The 22,672-nt window shown below is 37.4% G+C and overlaps 1 protein-coding gene across 5 annotated transcripts in view; it reads left to right on the top strand.

The window, feature by feature from the left end:
• Positions 1 to 22,672, top strand: part of LOC149134423 (neprilysin-2-like) — a 332,072-nt gene that overhangs the window by 131,528 nt on the left and 177,872 nt on the right. For all 5 annotated transcript variants that reach the window (XM_089356560.1, XM_089356561.1, XM_089356563.1 and 2 more), the window contains 3 exons: positions 3,382 to 3,507; positions 4,232 to 4,321; positions 4,754 to 4,884. In XM_089356560.1, coding sequence (XP_089212686.1) covers positions 3,382 to 3,507; positions 4,232 to 4,321; positions 4,754 to 4,884 — 347 coding nt within the window. The remainder of the gene's footprint in view (positions 1 to 3,381; positions 3,508 to 4,231; positions 4,322 to 4,753; positions 4,885 to 22,672) is intronic.

Raw genomic sequence — 22,672 nt, 5'->3', positions numbered from 1 at the left:
CTGGAGCGGATTATGGAGAAACAATGTAGTACATAAAAGTGATGCAATGTGGATAGGAATTATTAAGACAGAATTACAAGGAGAAAAAATCAAAGGAATATTGTCATAAGGACGGGTGATGTTAAAGAACAAATGGACAATATGCCTAACTGGAAAATCCCCGGACTAGATAGGATTCATGGCTGCTGGTTGAAGAGATGCCACACGGTGCATTAAAGACTAGCAGTCCAATTGAATGACTGTGTCCGGAAAGGTACCCCTGTGGATGGTGACTGGCGGACAACACTTGCGATCAAAGATAGCAGATAGGGGAATATTGTGGGGAAACTACCATCCCATAGCATGCCTAAACATAATCTAGAACATACTCACTGGAATATTTGCGACAATGACATACACTTTCCTGTAAGAACAGTGCTCAGGATCACCAGGTCATCGATAAAACAGTTTTGAGGCATTGTTAAAAACATCATAAAAGCATGTCTGTGACTTGGATTAACTTTAAGAAGGCATATGATATGATGACTTATTCTTGGATCGTTGAATGCCTGCAGATGTTTGGTGTTGCTGCCAACATAACGAATTTTCTGATGCATAGCATAAAAGAGTGGAAAACGAACTTGTACTCCAGTAATGTATCCCATTGAGAAATTAATATTAAAAGGGTAATCTTCCAAGGTGACTAGTTTTCTCCGTTACTTTTTGTAATTGCACTAATACTCATAAAAATGACACTGGGGGACTGTAACTTTCTGGACATCGGTATGGAAATTGGAATTACCAAATGCTCAGTACTTAATATAAAAAGAGGGAAGAAAGCATCCTACAGAGTATTGCGGTTACCATCAAGAGAGACCAATGGGTGAACCCGACGGTAGTGGGTATATATATTTAGGGATTTTGGAGCTGGATGACATCCTTCTACACAGACAAAAGAAAGTCACGATCAGCGAGGCGTTTCAAAAAAAGGGTGAAGATGGTGTTGAAATTCAAACCGAATGCCAAAACTTTGATTACCGCAATGAATATCTGGACGTTTGCGGTGGTCAGATATAGTGCGGCTTTCTTCAAATGGACGAAACAGTAAATATCAACACTGGATAGAAGGACGCTGCATTGGGCGCTACACCTTAAAACAAACGTAAACAGACTGTATATGAAAAGAAAGAATGGTGACAGATGACTAATTAGTATAGACCATTGTATAAGGAGTAAAATAAGAACGCTTGCAGAGTAGCTGATAAATAGTGATGAAGACCTTCTGCGATATGCCACGAAAGATATGGGTGTAAATGCAAATGAAAGGATGGGCAAGAAAGTGTTTAACCAAAGAGCTGAAGAGAAGCGAAAAGAAGACCTTCTTGAAGTGAGAAACCATGTCCAAAAACAAACAAATATAAAAGTTGTAATGCACAAAAAGTCTAAAATTCGCCACCTAAAAGGGAGAAATGTTCAACAAAAGAACACCTTCTGCACATCAAAAGGGGTTGAGTAAAGAGAAACAGAAAAACAAAACAGTCAAGAAACTTGAAAAAGTCACCGGAAAAATCCAAATTCACGGGGCGCTCAAAGCATGTCTTACTTCGGCGACAACAACAATGATAATAATTTATTCTTTTATTAGCCACAGGGACTCACATAAAATGACATCAAAATACATGCAACAACATAAAAGACAAAAAACAGCACGATACAAAGCGTTTTACAATGTCTACATTATATAAATAGCCACTAGTAATTAAGAAAATTAAAATTTCTAATACGCGACGCGTTTTAAGGTCCTCGTGAAAATCTCCAAAATCCACGGGTGCCTGAAAAAACATGGCAAGAGGCCTTCTCCTTTGATTCTCTTTTTTCATGTGTACCCTCAAAATTGGTCCTTTCACACTGAACATTCTTCCAACATTCACCCATCTTTCAACAAACTTCCCTCTTCACCCTCAACTTCCAAAGAGGAAAGTTTCTGTCTTTATCCCTTTCAAACGGGTCCATCATACTTCCTCTTTCGCTATAGCCACTAGACAAATAAAAATTGCTGCCCTTTCTGGCCAAAAGAGGGTGGCGGGGAAATATTCACAAGGGATAGAGCTGATAGCCGGATCCATCTTACACGTGACGACAGGTGTTCGACATAAATCCACAAGTCAGTAATACTCGGCCACTGAACTAGGGCGAGCAGAATGGTTTCATCTTTCTGGGCGCATCTCGAGCAAGCCCGGCTGAGAGCACTTCCGTGCCTGTAAACATTATCCCGAACAGGCAGTGCCCTTTGGTAGCACTGCTTCATAATCTTGTAGTGTTTCACTGATCAGGTCTATATGACATGACACTATGACGATGACATCATCAGCATAAGGAGATGCACATCCTAGATCACGCAGGACACCCCGCAACGCTCCGATCAAACGTCGAACTGTTTGACCTGTGGGAACGTCATAAGAAACCGCACATGTCCAAATTGTCCAGTATGGGTGCAGAAAGACCTCCAGGATTTTAATGCACCGATCAGGGAACGATCAGTCAAATGTGCAGCCGGGGTTGATCGAAGTCTCTTACTTCACACCAAATTGTTATATTCCGTCTCAGTTATGTCTTGAACCAACACCATTTGCAAGGATTTACTTTCAAATCGACTTGCATCCGCCTTCTTAAACACCGACTTGATACGCTTAGTGCCTAGCTACTCTTACGAGAGAAACGCTTCGCGATTGCTGAATGGATGCTCTTACATCTGTCGTGTTTCCCGGAGTCCTAACGATCCTAGTTCTGCGAGAGATTTTTTCTTTCAATGTAGATCCAATTGCTTGAAGGTTAGAAATCCAAATACAAATCGTTTACTAATCTGGTACAGCTACATCTGGACGGAGCGCGAAGCGTCTAGCGAACGGTGACTGCGTCGTAGTTACACATAGGTTGCTATAATACGCTTGAACTTCAAAGCCACGACGTTCACGTATGTAACACACGATGGTTTCTGAAAATTAGAGATAGGATAATAATTAACACAGAAAATGAAAACAGTAGGACTTAGCCTACCAAACAAGACCTACCTGTTACGCCTCTCTACCTCCATTACAACCTGCACAATGCCCACTCCAAATGTGAAGGATCTTTTCTACTCCATGTTATATATAAGCATCTCTTAAATTTCACTTGCCCTACGTATCTAAGTCACAGTTCATTGATCAAGACAACTAAAAGTGTACTGGAATAACTGTCTATGCGTTTGTGTGTGTTTGTGTGAGCGTATTTCTGTGTGCGATTGTGATTGTGTGCATGTTGTGCATGTTGTGTATGTATGATATAATACAAATTAATTAATGCATGAACCACAATAATGTTTATGACTAATTCATTTGAAATTTTTAATGCTTTTTTTAGTTGCGACTGAAATTCAATTGTAATGTAAATGTTTTATTGGATACCCTTTCAACTATTACTCTCCTGTTTCGTCGTTCTCTTCATCGAATTGATAACGTTTTGAACTTCTGTCAGCAAACGTCACAAGTAAGTCAATTGTTTTTTTATGTCATTCATTCCCGCAAGCTTTATTATTGAGGGTGTTTTTTTTTTAATGTGTATTAATAATTGTTACAGTGATATTGTCTTGGTATGACGAATATCATTTCACTTTCGTATATATACATTATGTGTGTGTGTGTATGTGTGTGTGTGTGTGTGTGTGTGTGTATGTGTGGATGAAACATTTTTGTCTCATGTTTTCCGCTACGTTATGCGCTGTATTTCATGGTCACGTCTACCTACAGTAAACCGTCCGTCTTCTCCGGAATATTAGCACTCTGAATCCCTGTCACGAAAACGCTTGGCAGTATCCTTCTGAAATGCTGTGACAGCCAAGGTTACTTTTATACCCACAAACGCAACCCTTCCAACATCATCATTACCTCTATTCACTGTCCTGCTAAATTGCCTTCTTTTTCCTAGGGCCAATTCAAAACAACTCTCTTTGTGCAAAGAGCTTCCGCGTTAACGTTCTTTTATACTCTTACTGCTTTCTAAGTTCTTTATAATAAAATATTCTATATTTTTTCTCAACCATATAATTAATATGGCAGCTTGCACATTTGTACCATCATTTCCGCTGTGTATTTATCACAAGTCTGTTTACTACTACACATTACTTAATTTTGCTATAATTGTATAGGTGATATATGACTGAATGTAAAATGGAAAATTCTTCTAAACATTGATTAATATTTTTTCTCTTCAGATGCCAGTCTCAATTGATCTACCAACGGGTGATAACTTTTTCAATGGTAAAATCTATACCGAAAGTGACATCTCTCAACATTTACCTGGGGTATTCAGCGATTATTTTCAGTTCATAATTAAGTAAAGTATTAAAGTCCTATTAAATTGTAGTTTAACATTACCGAGTAACTAGTGCATGATCTGATACTTTAGATGACATTTTGTGTACAGTGTCATTAAATAAATTCAAACAATGCTTAGATGAAATTTGTGGAGAAAATATATTAGGAGAATAAAGAAACCTTTAACCGAAATAATTCTTTAGGAGGAAGAATATCTGTAGTGATGAAATGTTTCTGGAATAAAATACTTGTAAACAAATTGTTAAGTATGGAGTTGAATTACCGTAGAATAGGAGTTCTTTGGAATATATTTTAAAATGTATAATTCAATGAAAACCATCATTAGACCAATAACAAATTTCATCTATGTTCTCTTGAAGTTAAGCAATTAAGTGTCTTAAACTGTGGTTGTATTACAGTTTGATCTGGTGAGCCTCTTCAAATATATAGTGAATATATCTTCCGAAACAGCAAGCAGTTTCTTGTTCATAATTGATGACATGTCCATATTAAAAAGATTTGCCCATCTTGTTCTTGAAACAGATGCCACGTAAGTAATATTACTATAGATTTTGTTTATAAACGTTTTACAGTATATTTTTCCATTGCAATTAAAAAAAAGGCACAGGAGTGGGTATGTGGTAAAAAGATTCCTCCCCAACCACATGGTTCCGGGTTCAGTCGCACTGCGTGACACTTTGTGCAAGTAACTTCTACTATAGCCTCGAGCCGACCAAAGCCTTGTGAGTGGATTTGGTAGACGGGATCAGAAAGAAGCCTCTCTCTCTCTATATATATATATGTATATATATATAATTAACATAATAGGGTAAAAATTTGATATTAATTAATATCAATTTCATACCAGGAAAATGTTTTCTGAATCTTCTGATTCTTTTAATGTGCTGGTTTCCTGGTATTAAATTGATATTAATTAATATCAAATGTTTACCCTATTATGTTAATTAACCATAATCACGTTCCTCAAAGTTGATAAATTCAACGCAGAAATTATTTTCTGCAGAGATATTTCCGGATTTAGCGCGCCAAAACTAAGACTTTTGAATTTTACTCTTTGTAATTAATAGAATCCCGTGCACGTTTTCATTTGTTGGAGACAACTAGCACGAGGTTCTGTTGGATTATTTATAATCGTTATGGCAGTCTGTACTAAGGAAAAATAGATACTTTCGTTAAGAAAGTGTTGTTTTAGAAACCATGGTCTGCAGATAACCTAGGTATTTATAATTTTCACTAGTCTCGCCCGCCTGTTTTTGCTCCGCTGAATTTTCTTTGAGAATTTTTAAGTGATCTTCTTCTAGCACATTAGCAGTCCACTTAGGGGTATCTTTTATATATATATATATATATATATATATATATATATATATATATATATATATATATATATATGTATATGTATATCTTTGTGTGTGCCTGTGTTTGTACCCCCACCATCGATTAACAATCGATGGAGTGTTTACCTCCCCGTAACTTAGTGGTTCGGCAAAAGAGCCGACAGAATAAGTAATAGGCTTACAAAGCCTGGGGCGATTTGTTTGACTAAATGCGGTGTTCCAGTGAAATTACTGAAACAAGTAAAGGATTAAAAGAATAAAGAAATTGTTTTAGTTGGCTCTCTAATATATAGAAGATATTTGATTGCAAATTTAAAACATATAGCTCCCACATGAAAATCATAGAATGAAACGGTGCAACCTGTTTATGAAGGGAATCACATTCTAAAATACTGTATTTTTGAAGTTCTATAATTTTCTTATAGTGATACTTATATGTGAGTCATAATATGTCATAAACACCGTAAGTCTACATGTACTTGATAATTAATTGCAAAGCATTATGAGGCCGACCTGTTACGATAAATTTCTACCAACGTTTGAAATGTATAATGCCAGTACAACGATGAGATAAGAATACTGAAACGCCTTGAATATATATCTTACAATACCAATACCATTGAAACTCAACATGAACCGCATTCTAGGTGCTTACAAGAGAGAGTAGGGAACTCACTGTAACTGCCCTTCTTACTGAAAATGAGACTACAGAAATCTAGAAATGCTTTTGATGGACTTCGATACGTTATAGTTTCAATGAATCTCCGAGTAAATCATATGTATACCACAAAGAAAAGTATAACTATAATATGCTAAATACATGCGCGCACACAGGATCAAGGATACACACGCAAACACACAGGCACATACACACACACATACACACACGCGCGCACACACACACACATATATATACACACCCGTGCTCCACACACATACCCATACGCACACACAGTCACTTACACACACAAATATTGTCATTAGTTTCGAGCAAAATTACAAAGATTATGAAAGGATAACAGCTTAGAAGGAAACATTAGTGTTTATAAGCTCCGCTTATTTTCCATTATCAGCTTCGATGTTGCAACGGAAATTTGACTATAGTGAGATCATTTTTGGTAATTGCATAATTTATAAGTTGTCTTCGATTAATTGATAGAAAATTACACTTATATATATATATATATATATATATATATATATATATATATATATAACATTAGGGATAAAAATCAAAATTTAAAATTAAATTGTTTCACAGTATGTAATATATAAAACCTCTTTCTAGCTCCTCTGTATACACGAACCCTATCTTTCTGATCATATCTAGAGAAATGCATGCGGTGCATGAAGTTCTGTATATGTTTTATCGTTTCATAGGGCTCGCATAGTGGGGAGATGTTGTTCATTATCCTAACTAAGTCTGCTACATAGATATCATACCCCCATACCAACATTTTACACAGGTAAAGTAGAACAGTTAATGGGCTTTTATGCAGACAGATGTATGTATGTCTGTATGTGTGGGTGTGTGTGTACATGCACATATATGTATACGTAAACCAACAGGTCTACATACAGACGGGTAGGTACATAGGGTATATGAACACAGCCACATACGCAAATAGAGACTGAAACACATGACCACATATACACAAACACTTGTCCACACATATGAAGATGTGCACCCATACATACAAGCATGGTACATAGCAGAAAAACACACACACACAAACGCACGCACACACACACTCAGACATGCACACACAAGGGGACAGAGGTACATACATACATATACACACATGCACACACATACATACATATATACATACACACACATACATACATATATACATATGCACACACACACACAGACATACATACACACACATGCACACATACATGCATGCATACATACACACACACTGAGACACACACATGCGCAAAAACAAACGAAAGCAAAAACAGAACGCAGCGTAAATAATGCACAGTCAAGACTATTAATTAGGTTGCAAGACGCAACGAAAATTTTAGGGAAATAAAATTTAAAAATAAGTGGAAATTTTAACGGTGAGTGTGTTAAATTTTAAGGCACAATAAGAAAATTACTCACCCCAGACACAACAGAATATGCTTCAACACACGAAATCACATAACAAATCTTGCAAACCAAATCCAAAACAGATTTTCAATGTTGTACTATTAACTTAACCGTAATTATAATATAAACTAACAATCAAAGAAATTATATTTTAAAAAAACTATTTATTTATCCTTTAAATCAAAAAGAAATATTAACCAATATTTTTGGAAATAAATGCAACACTAAAGTAATCGAAGTTTTGGTTTAAAGTGACATGTTAAACTTTTTACTATTATCTTAGTGTTAAATAATATATCTATTAACATTAAATATCAATTGAATTAATATAAAAAATACATATTTTCTCAATCTGTAATATAAAAACATTTAACAATATTATTGAAAGCAATACTTATCTGAACGATGCTATCTTTTTAATAATATTGTTTAACATTTTTCTATCTTAATATAAGAAGTATTTTTATATATTTTCATTTGTTATTTACTGTTGATTGATATATACATTCATTTTATTATCATTATTATTATTATTATTGTATTTTGACCTGAAGATTAGCTATAGTTTTGAATAGAATTGATTTTCGATCGATTTAATCAATTTGGTTATATTTTATTTTGTATTCGAAAACTTGGTTATGAAACACGTGTAGTCGTTTTATTTTTACTATTTCATGATTTTTACTTGGTATTTTATTATACTTATTTATCGTGTATTTACTTATTAATTTTTTCTATGTTACTGTGGATTTCCAGGGATGAGATCATGATCTTGGTTCTTTTCTCTAAATTATATATATATATATACACACACACACATATATATATATATATATATATATATATATATATATATATATATAGAAAGTGGGACAAGAACGCAAAATATCCGGACAGTTAGGTGATAAAAAAATGGGACAACAAAACATCCAGATTGACGATACAAAGAAAACAAGGACGGGAAAAAACGGACAGTGTTACACAAATACAATAAAAATAATAAGAATGGGACATAACAACAGGTGTCCTTCGATTGAGGACGAATGAAAATAAGCTGGCGTGTGCAGAAATAAAGCCTAACGGCAGGAATACAACATTTCACAGGCACAGGGAGGAATATCAATGTCGCACGGACAACGAAGGGCCAAGAAAGAAAGATCAGACTTGGCCCATGGCCGGTCACGTGAGAAGAGAAGAGAGAGAGGTAGAGGCAGAGGGGTAAAAGAATCATGGAGGGGCGACAAAAATTCACAGGGACACAGTGAAGTGAAAAGTAGGGGGAAAGTGAGCAAGTAGAGAAGGCAAGTAAATGTGAGACGAGTAATGAAAGAACGAAGAGTTGAACGAACGAATAAGCGTGAAAGGGGTGATAGACAGAAATAGAGTCGTACAAGTTTAGAAAAATATACTTACATATAAGAGACCAAAGTCTAGGTACGCCGCTATATATATATATATATATATATATATATATATATATATATATATACGCATATATATATATACGCATATATATATAATACAAAATGAGTAAGAACGCAAAACATCCGGACAGTTAGGTGATACAAAAATGGGACAACAAAACATCCAGATAGACGATACAAAGAAAACAAGGACGGGTCATTCGAAGTTTCCTTTCGTCAGTCGAGTACCATATTATCTTCGCAATTTCGGCTGGTTACCCTCGAGATTGCTCTAATCTGGCCAGCCCCAAGTAAAAACTAAGCTAAGAGCATTAAATTCTTTGGAAGAAAGCAGCGATTGTATACAAAAATAAGGACGAAAAAAACGGACAATATTACACAAATACATACATACATACGTACACACAAACACACACACACCTGCACACACACACACACACACATATATAAATGTTTTAGTGTGTGTATGTATACAAGTCATTGAAATAACGACAAAGAATTGTATGTCTACACAGACTTTATTATTATTATTATTATTATTATTATTATTATTATTATTATTATTATTATTATTATTATTACTACTATTGTTCAGTTGTTTTATTTTTTATAACGTGCTTTCACTTCACTACCGAGCGCAGCTCTGTGTACCTTGGGTATGTGCTGTGGTTTGCTGTGATGCTCTTATGGTTACTGTATTGAAAGTGGTTTGCGTAGGTTGTGTGCAGTGCCCAATAGTGCAACTTTCTGTATGTTATATATATTTGTAAGTCCTGGTGTTTTTGTTATGTGTTTGTTTGAATATTTTTTTATTATACCTAAGGCACCTACTATGATAGGAATTGTTTCTGTTTTTAGATTCCACATTCGAGTTACCTCTATTTCCAGGTGTTTGTATTTTGAAAGTTTTTCCATTTCTTTTAGAGAAACGTTGTCATCTGCTGGTATTGATACATCAATTAGAAAGCATTTATTTTCCTTCATGATCTTTGACAACTATATCTGGTCTATTGGCCTTAAATTCTCTATCTGTGTGTATTGGCATATCCCAGAGTATGGTTGCTTTCTCGTTTTCTGTGACCTTTTCTGGCGTGTGTTTATACCATCTTTTTTCTGTTGTTATTCCATAGTGTTGGCATAGCTTCCAGTGTATATAGGCCCCGGTTCCGTCATGTCTATGAATATAATCCTTCTTAGCCAGGACTGGGCAGCCAGACATAATATGATTTATTGTTTCTTGTCCATCTCCACATATTATACAGTCACTTGTTATGTTTCTTTTCATTATATGGATTTGGTAATGTCTGGTGGGGAGGCTTTGGTCTTGTGCAGCAATTAAAAATTCTTCAGTCTCTGCTTTCAGTCCTGAGATTCTCAACCATTGCTGAGATTTTTCCCTGTCTATTTCCTTTGCATTTACTTTAGCCCAGTATTTACTATGTAGGGGCTTTTCTTGCCATCGGTTTATCATGGTCCGTTGCTGTTCTAGTTTTAGTTTGGATTTCATTCGTTTTACAACTTTTGTTCTTTCTTCTTCTTCTTCGTATTTGTTAGGTAGTATGATTTCTTGTTTGTATTTGTCAGCTTCCTTAAATACTGAAAACAGTTTTTTGTTTTGCTCGTGTTTTGTTGCTATTTGTATTAGTTTTCCTTGCTTCTGGAGTAGGTATTTTTGCAGTCCTATGGTGGTTATTTTATAATAGTTTTCCAGCTGTATAAGTCCCCTACCACCTTCTGTGCGTTGTATATATAGCCTTTCTATGTCAGATTTTGGGTGGTGCATCCTAGATCCTGTCATTATTTTTCTTGTTTTCCTGTCTATTTTAGATAGTTCGTTTAGTGTCCAGTTAAGAATATTGTAGTTGTAACTTATAACTGGGACGGCTAAAGTGTTAATACCTATTATCTTGTTTTTAGCATTGAGCTCTGTTTTTATTATTGATCTAACTCGTCTATAGTACTCTTTCTTTATTTTTTCTTTCATTTGTGCGTGTTGTATCCTATCTAGTTCATTGACTCCTAAATATTTGTATGGCTGGCTTTCTTCTAGTTCTCTTATTTCATTGGCTTTATCTAGTGTGATGTTGATACTCTTAACATGTTTTCCTCTTTTCAGGGTTGCTTTGGCACATTTTTCTAATCCGAATTTCATATCTGATACCTTGGTAAATCCATTTACTGTCTGTAGTAGTTTTTCCAGCTCTTTATCATTTCTAGCGTATAATTTTAGGTCATCCATATATAAAAGGTGGCTGACTGTTTTGCCGTAGCATTTGTATCCGCATCCAGTTCTATTTAGCAATTCAGTTAAAGGTGTGAGTGCCAGGCAGAACAGGAGTAGAGAGAGCGTGTCTCCCTGGAATATTCCTCTTCTAATGGGGATGGCTTTCGTTTTCACAAGTCCCTCTTTTGTTTGGTGCTGTAGCATTGACTGCCATTTATTCATTGAGTGCCCTATGTATTTTATAATTGGTGCCACCTTGTTTATGGCTAGTGTTTCGAGAATCCACGTGTGGAGAACACTGTCGAAAGCTTTTCGGTAGTCGATCCAGGCCATACTGAGGCCTTTCTTCTTTCTGCAGCTGTCTTCAGTTATGGCATTATTGATCATTAATTGGTCTTTACAGCCGTATGAGCCCTTGCAGCATCCCTTCTGTTCTTCTGGAAACAGGTTGCTATTTTCCAGGTGCTTACTCAATCTCTGCGATATTATTGCAGTAAAGGCTTTGTAGATATGTAGGGAGACAGGTTATAGGTCTGTTTTTTTTGTGGTTTTTCCGTTTCTGTGGATTTGGGAATTAAGATGGTTTTTCCCTTTCGTGAGCCATTCAGGCATTATCTCTGGCTCTGCTAGTATGTTGTTAAAGTTTTCATCCAGCTTTTTGTGCATTCCTGTCAGGTATTTAAACCAGAAATTGGGGATCTTGTTGTGCCCAGCAGCCTTCCAGTTGCGTAGTCTTTGCAGTGCCTGGGTGACCTCTTCAGTTGTTATAGGGGTCCAGAGTTTCTTAGGTACTAAGTTCGTTGTTTTAATGGTCCTTTTCTGGGGTTGTTGCTTCACCGACCATATTTGTTTCCAGAATTCTTGCACTTCTTCTGCTGTTGGTGCTGCAGTAATGTCTATTTTATTATTATTATCATTATTATTATTATTATTATTATTATTATTATTATTATTATTATTATTATTATTATTATTATTATTGTTCAGTAGTTTTATTTTTATAATGTGCTTTCACTTCACTACCGAGCGCAGCTCTGTGCGCCTTGGGTATGTGCTGTGGTTTGCTGTGGTGCTCTTATGTTTACTGTATTGAAAGTGTTTTGCGTAGAATGTGTGCAGTACCCAGTAGTGCAATTTTCTGTATGTTATATATATTTGTAAGTCCTGGTGTTTTTGTTATGTATTTGTCTGAATATTTTTTTATTATACCTAATGCACCTACTATGATAGGAATTGTTTCTGTTTTTAGACTCCACATTCGAGTTATCTCTATTTCCAGGTCTTTGTATTTTGAATGTTTTTCCATTTCTTTTAGAGAAACGTTGTCATCTGCTGGTATTGATACATCAATTAGAAAGCATTTTTTTTCTTCATGATCTTTGACAACTATATCTGGTCTATTTGACTTAATTTCTCTATCTGTGTGTATTGGCATATCCCTGAGTATGGTTGCTTTCTCGTTTTCTGTGACCTTTTCTGGCGTGTGTTTATACCATCTTTTTCCTGTTGTTATTCCATAGTGTTGGCATAGCTTCCAGTGTATATAGGTCCCAGCTCTGTCGTGTCTGTGACTATATTCCTTCTTAGCCAGGACTGGGCAGCCAGAGATAATATGATTTATTGTTTCTTGTCCATCTCCACATATTCTACAATTACTTGTTATATTTCTTTTCATTGTGTGTTTTTGGTAATTTCTGGTGGGGAGGCTCTGGTCTTGTGCAGCAATTAAAAATCCTTCAGTCTCTGCTTTGAGTCCTGAGCTTCTCAGCCATTGCTGGGATTTTTCTCTGTCTATTTCTTTCGCATTTACTTTAGCCCAGTATTTACCATGTAGGGGCTTTTCTTGCCATCGTTTTATCATGGTCCGTTGCTGTTCTAGTTTTAGTTTGGATTTCATTTGTTTTATAGCTTTTGTTTCTTCTTCTTCTTCTTCTTCTTCTTCTTCTTCTTCTTCTTCTTCTTCTTCTTCTTCTTCTTCTTCTTCGTATTTGTTAGGTTGATTGATTTCTTGTTTGTATTTGTCAGCTTCCTTAAATACTGAAAACAGTTTTTTGTTTTGCTCGTGTTTTGTGGCTATTTGTATTCGTTTCCCTTGCTTCTGGAGTAGGTATTTTTGAAGTCCTATGGTGGTTATTGTATAATAGTTTTCTAACTCTATAAGACCCCTGCCACCTTCTGTGCGTTGTATATATAGCCTTTTTATGTCAGATTTTGGGTGGTGCATCCTATATCCTGTCATTATTTTTCTTATTATTATCATCGTTATTATTATTATTATTATTATTATTATTATTATTATTATTATTATTATTATTATTGAGAAGGCGGCGAGCTGGCAGAATAGTTAGCACGCCGGGCGAAATGCTTAGCGGTACTTCGAGCCGAAACTGATGTGTACAGCTTTTCAGCGGCACTTTGCCTGACTGGTTAGGACGAATAGTAGAAGGGGTAACAGGGCAGAATTGGCTGTCCACTTGTATGCCCTGCCACGAATAACAACGAGCGACTCACAGCCGCGGAGATACAGGAAGCAATGAAGAACTGCAGGAGCGGTAGATCGCCAGGTTTGGACAGTCTGCCATTCGAGATTTATACTTTGATGCCATACTTGTTTGCTGGCCTCTTAACAAACGTCATCTGTAACTGGCAGCAGAATGGGGGGTTCCCACTTTTCCATGTCGAGTAGCGGTGGCACTCCTGAGAAAGGACCAAACCAGGGGGGAACCTTATAGTGTGTTGCTTAAAAGGAAAGTTAGAGTAGAATTAATTAGGTTTGGCAAGACCTGTAAAGTGTATCCCGAACATGTAGCGCCTCTTGGTAGCACTGCAAGACAAGGGATTTCTGGACTTGCCTCTCTAGGTTCCGAGTAGCAAGCCCACTGATTTTCTGCGTTAATATTTGCTCTTGTCCCCGCTTTATATTCTTGTAGTGTTTCGCCAATCAGGTCTATATCCCTATGGTTCGACACTATGTCGATATCATCATCAGCGTAAGCAGACACACATCTCCCACATCCTAGGTGACACGGGAGATCCATCAAAGCATCCAACTTCCGCAGTAATACCTTAAGAGCCAGTACATAGAGAAGGGAAGAGAGAGGCCACTCTTGGCGGACCCAACGCAAGATGCTGAATGGCTTCAACAGGTGACCATTCACCCGAATAAACCAGAAAATTCCGCTTTACAAATCAGTGATCTAACCGCAGAAAATTGGACCAAAACCGGTTGCCTTGAGGACAGCTGCCAGGTATTGATGGTCGACCCTTTCAAAGGTTTTAGATTGATCTAAATTGATCAGAGCCCCACCCATGCCATCTTCCTCTCCTACTCTCTCTATAATGTAGCGCAGAAGATGGTGGTTATCATGAATGCTCCTGTTTGGGATGGCGCATGCTTGTGCCTCGCCAACCAGCTTGTCCACGAGAAGCGCCAACCTATTGACTAAGACCTTTGGCAAAATCTATAACGTCCCCCTTGAATGGGTTCTTTCTCAGCCTCTACCCCTTGACAGACAAAAGTTGGAGCTCTCCCAATATGTTGCCAGTTGCAGTAGACGTTTGCTAAGAGGCGTGCCAACAAGTCTGGTATTGAATTATAAAGCTCATAGGGCAGAGCATCCCAACCAGGTAATCTACCACTCGTGCAGCTCTGCATTGCATCCTGTATCGGCTTTTCGCAATAACACCACAACCAACTGCGGTCGATTTTAGTGGTATTCTGGCTGGTGTTGGTGGTAGTACTACGGCTGGTGGTGTTACTCCAGCTGGTGGCGGCACTCCGTCCGGTGTTGTTGGTGTTGGTGGTGCTCTGGAGACGGCGTCTCTGTCGCTGTTTGTGATGGGATTGGTTTATGTTGCTGCTGTTTTTGCTGCTGCTCCACTGAAGTTCATCCACTTCTGCTGTCTCTTGCAGCTTCCGTCGCATCTCTTTGTATTCGGGGGAATTGGTCTTGAAGTGTTGATCATTTCCTCAAAAGAAGCACATCAGAGGCCTGCCATCCATGTGATGCCTCATGCCATCTGGTAAGTTTCTGGCGTAAGGGATAGAATTTAATATTTCTTGTTCAATTTGAACGAGAAGCTCCAATCCCTAACTCGCCTAATATTGTTGGTGCAATTTATGCACGTCCAGTATTGTGACGCTCTCCTCTATATCCTAGAGGATCGCCGTACCAGCCAGCATATATTTATTTCAAGGGTGGAGACATCCCCCCCCCCCCAATTTAAAATATTATGACGCGCCGCCCTAGGTATGTTGGCACAAGCAGGAATTCCTCAGTTTTTAGTGGCATTGTGGAATGCTGTTTTGCTTCTTCTTCTGTTGCAAAGCGTACATCCACCATGCCGAATCGTTTTCTTCGCCTCACTTAGCTTTTTCTTGTCCATATAGGTTTTAACGCAATTTCTATTTGTGGTTATGATGCTCGCTCTACTCTTGTTTTTAATGCTTAATGATCTGTAGACTACCAGTTTTTCATGTGTTTCTTTTATCAGTATTTGTGGTGTGTTTAGGAAAATATTACGTTCTTCCTTCCTAAAGAAACACTTTACATTTTTTTAAATCGTCAATAGTCAGATGAAGTAACTGTCCCGTTTGTTTCTCCGCCGAGCCGAAGACCTTACCGCATGGTTTCTCATTTTTATTCTTGTTTGACTCTTCGTTTTCATTTGTGCTTATTGTGTTTATGTCGATGGTGAAGTTCGCATTGTTTTCTTCGGTTACTTTTTCATTTTGCATGTTAGTGCTGGTGCTTTTCTTGATGTTCGTATTTGTGCTGCTCAGAGGATGGAAATCTTGGCTGTAATGGGTGTCAGAACAGCCACTGCCACGCCTCTCGACAGAGGAAGCTATTTTGTTTTTGGTTAGACGAAAATACAAGAAATATTTGTAATGGACAACAAGTGCAAAATTCGATCCTAAAAGGGGGAAATTTTGAGCCAAAGAACCCCTTCTGCGCACCAAAAGGGGTTCGGAAAACAAAAACAGAAAAACAAAAACACATGAAAATCCTAAATCACGGAGCGCTAAAAACACGTCTTAACTCACCGACAACAACAAAAATAATCAATTCTCTTATTAACCACAAGTGCTCACATACGAAACATTAAAAGACACAGCAACATAAAAGACATAAACAGGACAATACTTTGGGTTTTCGCGTATACACAATATAAATAACATTTGAAAATTAAACAAATTAAAACTCTCAATAAAGGGGTCGCGTTAATGTCCTCGTGATAAAACGCACAAAAGCCAGGTGTTCCTGAACAACAGAACAAGAGCCTTCTCCTTATGGTTACAGGTGCACACTCAGAATTAGTCCTTTCACATTGGATATTCTTCCAACATTCACCCACCTTTCAAAAACTTGCTACAAAGCAACACTTCCCTATCCATCCTCAATTTCCTCTTCAAGTGAAACTTGAAACAGATGATGAGGACTTGGCCAAACAGGAAAGTGTTTGTTTTTAGCCCTCTCAAACGGGTCCTCCACATTACCTCTTTCGCTACAGCCACTATGCAATTAAAATTTGCCTGCTCTTTCCGGCCAAAAGAGAGTAGCGGGGAAATCTTCACAATGAATTCAGTTGATAGCCAGATGTGTCCTACACGAGACAGGAGGTGTTCGACATAAATCCACAGGTCAGCAATACTCGGGCACTGGACAAGGGCATGCAAAACTGTTTGATCGTCCTTGGCGCACCTCAAGCAGGCTCGGCTAAGGGCACATCCGTGCCTTTAAATTTTATCCCGAATAGTCAACGCCCCTCGGTAGCACTGTCAAGCAAGGGATTTCTTAAAGTTATCCATAGGCCGAGAGCCAAAAGTACTCCGAAACAGAACGGTTAGTTGAACTTCATCGACGCCCAAAGTTTCCCCGAGAATGTCGTCGCACTTTCCCTCCACCAGCCCTCTATAGAACGCATTGCCCACCTGGTGGAAGGCTGTGAGCGCTTGACGGCACTCGAGGTGCCATGCGTCACTCTTCCGGTTACACCTAATCCAGGATTGAATAATAATAATAATAATAATAATAATAATAATAATAATAATAATAATAATGATAATATCTGCGTAGATATATTATTTCCCTTTATTTTGTTTTCTTTTAATGTCTTCAATATACTCTGTAAACTCTTTCTAGCTAGACTAATTTTATAATTGCATGCTTAAATTATCAGAAATCGACCCGAGGCATAAGTCTCTTATGACTGGTCATGCAACTAATCTTGTGAAGCTGAGTCAGACATTTGGACTGGTCGAGTTTTGCACGGGATACGAAATGCGTATTCAATCGCGTTTCACAATAGACACCGCAAATTTAAAATGTTCGTTTGAGCCAGTTTTGTCAAATAAATAGCATGATGTTTCATTCTATCAGGTGGGAGAATTGTTTTCAGAAAGCCACGTCACATTATCTTTGTTTATGTTGAACCATGTGTAAACAAGTTTGACTGAGTTGAAAAGACAACTATGAATGATTTTCTACAGTTCACATTTTCTTCGTGATGTATTAATCCTGTTCGCTGTATAATTTTATTTAGCTGAAGAATATTTTGTCGCTTTTAATCGAAAGCTCAGTTTTGGTATTATTTCCATCATTTTATATGCCATTCATTGGAAGCAAGAATTTGTATTTTAAGTCCCAGAGGAATGCCTTCCAGCTAAAATTTGTGACGCCAACGAACTACGCAATCCCTTCGCGAGAATATCATCCACCAGCTACAATTCGTGACCCGAACGAAGAAATAAAAGATCTTAACCCGCAGCCATCTAACTTTATACTACAATCTCTTAGTAAAAATCTTGTATATGTTTAGACAAAGGTCTTCTTAAAAGTCTTTGATGAATATAGAGACTCAGTCGTTTGAGTGATGGTTGCGTATCACTCACCAAAATTTTTCATAGAAATATACAAAAACGGAACGTTAATAGCCGATTTTATACTTTCAACCGTATGAACTGGGAGAAGTTCTGACGTTCCAATTTCACCGACTCCACTCCACTACCTTTCGTCGTAACAGCGTCATTTTGCTTTGCTCGAAATAACCTGCAAGTAAGACATTTCAAGTCGAGTACTCGCCAGTTTTCTCATACTTTGAAATTTAGTTTCTGTTATCAAATGGCATTTTTACCGGTTCTTTCCATTTCTTCAGACGTACCCGGTGTCCTACCATTACAGACAGCGTTTATCTTTTGCTTCCCCACAATTCACAGGTGACCCATTCATTTTGTTTTCTAAATGGGAAGCTAATTTTGCGGTAATGACATTACCTCCGACGCTAGACAATTTCATTTGTTAGTCAGTGTCGTGTCTTATCAGATCCCATGCAGATCAGCCATTATACCGACATATTTTTAATTTTGTATACATATTTATATTTATTGCATATCTTTTACATTTCTTTATATTTATATACATTGTCTATATTTAATTCTTATTTACATTTACAAATCACATATCGTACTTTTTTTCCTATGTATGAATGAGCTACTCTGCGTCGGTCACCGTAGTGATGTTTGATCACTTTATAGAGGGTGTGAGTGCCGGTTTGGTGTCTGGAATGGGATAGCTTACTTCATAGGCAGGTAGAAGCTCTTTAACCTTGGTTGGTAATCTACCTAGGATAAAGAAACCTCCAAAATAAAATCTGAGGCCTTGGAAGTTCCTCGTTTTGTCAATTTTCATATCATACTGACGAAAGTGTTCTTGGGCCAATAGGTTCGTGTAGTGCTGTGCAAGCTACACCCCCTGAAAATTATTTATCAGCACAGGAACTTCCTGTACATCAAAACTTGGCCAAATCCTTGAATTGGTTGGTTGGCAGAAACCTAAATATGCACTTGTAACTTACTCAAAATGTCTCAAACAGATTCATTAAATGGCAACAAAGGCTTGGGAACGTCAGGGAATAGGCCTGGCTCGGCAGTTATTCCAGTGTATCATAGGCTGGACCCGTCGTCATCCTGCTACTGTGGTCAAACAATCTTCAAGAAAAAGTAAAAATAAACATCCTTTGAATGTTTTCTGTTGGAATATGCGCACACATGTTGATGAGAATTTCAACAAGAAGTCAGACAGGTGTATTAGACTTATTGCATGTGAGCTTAAGAAATATTCTCTTGATATAGTTGCGCTCTCTGAAACTCGTCTCTCTGGTGAGAGTCAAGTAAATGAACCTACTTATGGATATACTGTCATTTGGATAAGGATATACTGTCTAAGGGTCAGCGTAGAGAATCTGGTGTTGGGTTTGCTCTCAAGAATACATTAGTATCCTCCATTGCTGAGCTTCCAAGTGGTATATCTGAACGGATCATGTCATGCCGTATTTAACTGACGAAAGGTAGGTTTCTTACTGCTGTCAGTATTCATCCACCAACTATGTTCCATTTTGATAAAACTGTAGGACAGTTTTATGAAGATCTAGCACAATTATTGGGGAAAGTACTGATTTTTCACAAGCTGGTCATATTGGGAAATATCAATGCAAGATTTGGAAAGAACTATGTTTCATGGCCTGTTTTTGATCGATATGTGATTGGAAGATGTAATATAAATGGAGTAGCTCTTTTGACGTTGTATACTGAGAGTAATCGGGTTGTCACCAACACTCTGTTTAAACAGAAAAATAAATATAAAATCACCTGCATACACCCAAATTATAAGCCCTGGCATCTCATAGATTACATTTTGGTCAGAAAATGTGATATGAAAGATATTTCTAGCGTTCGCGCCATGAAAGGAATAGAGAGCTGGACCCACCATCATCTAGTGCCTGGAAAAATATAAATTTTTCGATAAAGCATAATTATCGACATTCTGGTACTAAGGTACCCAAAAATTTTAATGTTGCAAACTTTAAATAATCAAGCAACTTGCAAAGATTCCACGATGCTATAGAAAGTATCAATTTTGACGCAAACAATCTATGGGAACATTTCAAAACAAAAGTATTTCAGGCTACAAGTTTGTCAGTGGGATTTAAATCAAATACGTCCAGTGACTGGTCCTCAGATAGATCAGCAGAAATTCATGATCTACTTTTAGAAAAACAAAACTTAGGCAATACACTTCTTTCTCAGTCCTTGAACCCCAATTCAAACGAAGCTTACAGAAAGCTGAAAAGTAAAGTGCAGACTTCTCTCAGGAAAATTAAACAGGAATGGTGGAATGATAGAGCAAAGGGGACACAAGAAGCAACTGGTAGAAATGATGCCAAGGGTTTGTACTCTTATGTTAAGTAGGTATATGACGCAAAATCTTCTTCAATAGATGCAGTGAGAACAGCAAATAGACGTTTGCTTCTGCCTGATACTGCTTCTATCCATAAGCGCTGAGTAGAACATTTTTCTGCACTTTTGAATAGAACATCATCCGCTGACATGAGGACGATAGAAGAGATGGAATCTGGACCAAATCTCAATGGCATCTATTTTGCTGTGAATAAGCTGAATAACAATGTCTCCAGTCCAGTCTCTGACGGAATCTATGTAAAAGTCTTGAAATATGGGGGTGATAAAATGATTGAACTCTTAAATATATTAATTTGTCACTGTTGGAGAACTGAGAAAGTGACTCAAAACTGGATGATGCTATTTTAGTCTCCTTGTATAAATTGGGGCCAAAGGATCTGTGTGGTAATTTTCGTGGAATTTTGCTTTTATCTGTGGTTGGAAAGATACATGCCCGCATATTGTTAGAACGTGTAAATATCTTCATAGTTCCAAATGTAGTGTCTGAGTCTCAGTATAGTTTTCGTTCCTCCAAGAGCACGGCTGATTGTATCTTTACTGTCAGACAATTATATGAAAGTGCATTGAACGGCGTTTCGCTCCATACGATTGCTTTGTTGATTTGAGCAATGCATTCGATACTGTTAATCGAAATGCTCTGTGGGTAATTCTAAGGAAAATAAGTTGACCAGAAACATTTGTAAGTATGATCAGAGTTTTGAATCAAGATATGAAAGCTAGAATTAACTTTGGTGATAGGCTCTCTGAATCTTTTGCCGTGGAAAATGAAGTAAGGCAAGGTGACCTTCATGCACCCCCCAACTCTTTGCAAGAAGCTTTGCTGTTGTGTTGTCACATGTTTTCAAAACTCTGAGGAGGGTATTTACATAAAATATCGAACAACAGCGAATTTTTTAATCTGAGCAGACTGAAATTCAAAACGAAGACTTTTACTTCACTTATTAGGGAACTCTTGCACGCTGACGATTGCGACCTTGTCAGTCTTGTAACTGCGGTTTCTTGTATCTGCATTTGAATGGGCTTGTGATGATTTTGGCTTGACCATCACCTTGAAAAAAATACAGTTCTAATGCATCAACCTGCGTGTGGTGGTGTTTGTAACCTTCCCTAAATTTTTTATTAAGTTACTTGAGGTTGTCGAGTCATCCATTTACATTGGAAGCTCTGTTCAAAATGATGGAAATTTTGATACAGAAATACAACTGCGAATTTTCAAAGGGCAGTAAAAACATCTGGTGCCAGCGACATATAAATAAGTATACAAAGCTGGTTGTTTATAGATCATTTGTCTTGCCATCCCTGTTGTATTCCTGTGAAACCTGGACATGTTATGAAAGGCATTTTTAATTGTTAAAACAATTCCACCAAAAATGCCTTCATCACATTAAAAAAATTAAATGGAGTTCTTTTACTTCAAACACAGATGTCCTTGCATCTGCAGGCATCACCTAAATTAAAGCTATGATTTTGCGGAACTAAATATGATGGTGTGGCCATATTGTTCGAATGGCAGATGGACGCACACCGAAACAGCTGTTTTATGCTGAGCTTGTAGAGGGGAAACGCAATCGGCGTAAACCTAAAAAAGGTTTAAACACCTCATAAGGACTACAATGAAGTCACTTGAAATGGATCTAGAAGACAGAAAGCCTTGCTTTGGATCGATTTGGATTGCAAACAAAAGTGTAGAGTGGAGTAAAAGCATTTGAAGAGGTCAGAATAACGAATATAAGACTAAAAAGAGATCTTCGGAAGAATGAAACGATCGAGAAGGTGAATGACAATGGCCTTTTGTGTGACGTCTGTGACAGACCATGACTGTCTTATGACGGGCTCAAATCTCATTTGTGACTGCATGGTAGAAACGATCTCCCATTAACTATTATACCTATATGTCTGTGCACGCCTTTGAATGCAGTGTACACCAGAAGGTTTGCAAATCTAACGGAAACCTCAAAAGACATTTTAAGAT

Source organism: Octopus bimaculoides, chromosome 8 (assembly GCF_046866305.1).
Source record: "Octopus bimaculoides isolate indiv1 chromosome 8, ASM4686630v1, whole genome shotgun sequence".
NCBI classification, from domain to species: Eukaryota; Metazoa; Mollusca; class Cephalopoda; order Octopoda; family Octopodidae; genus Octopus; species Octopus bimaculoides.
The sequence above is the reverse complement of the archived record's forward strand: the minus strand, read 5'-3'. Positions and strand labels throughout refer to the sequence as shown.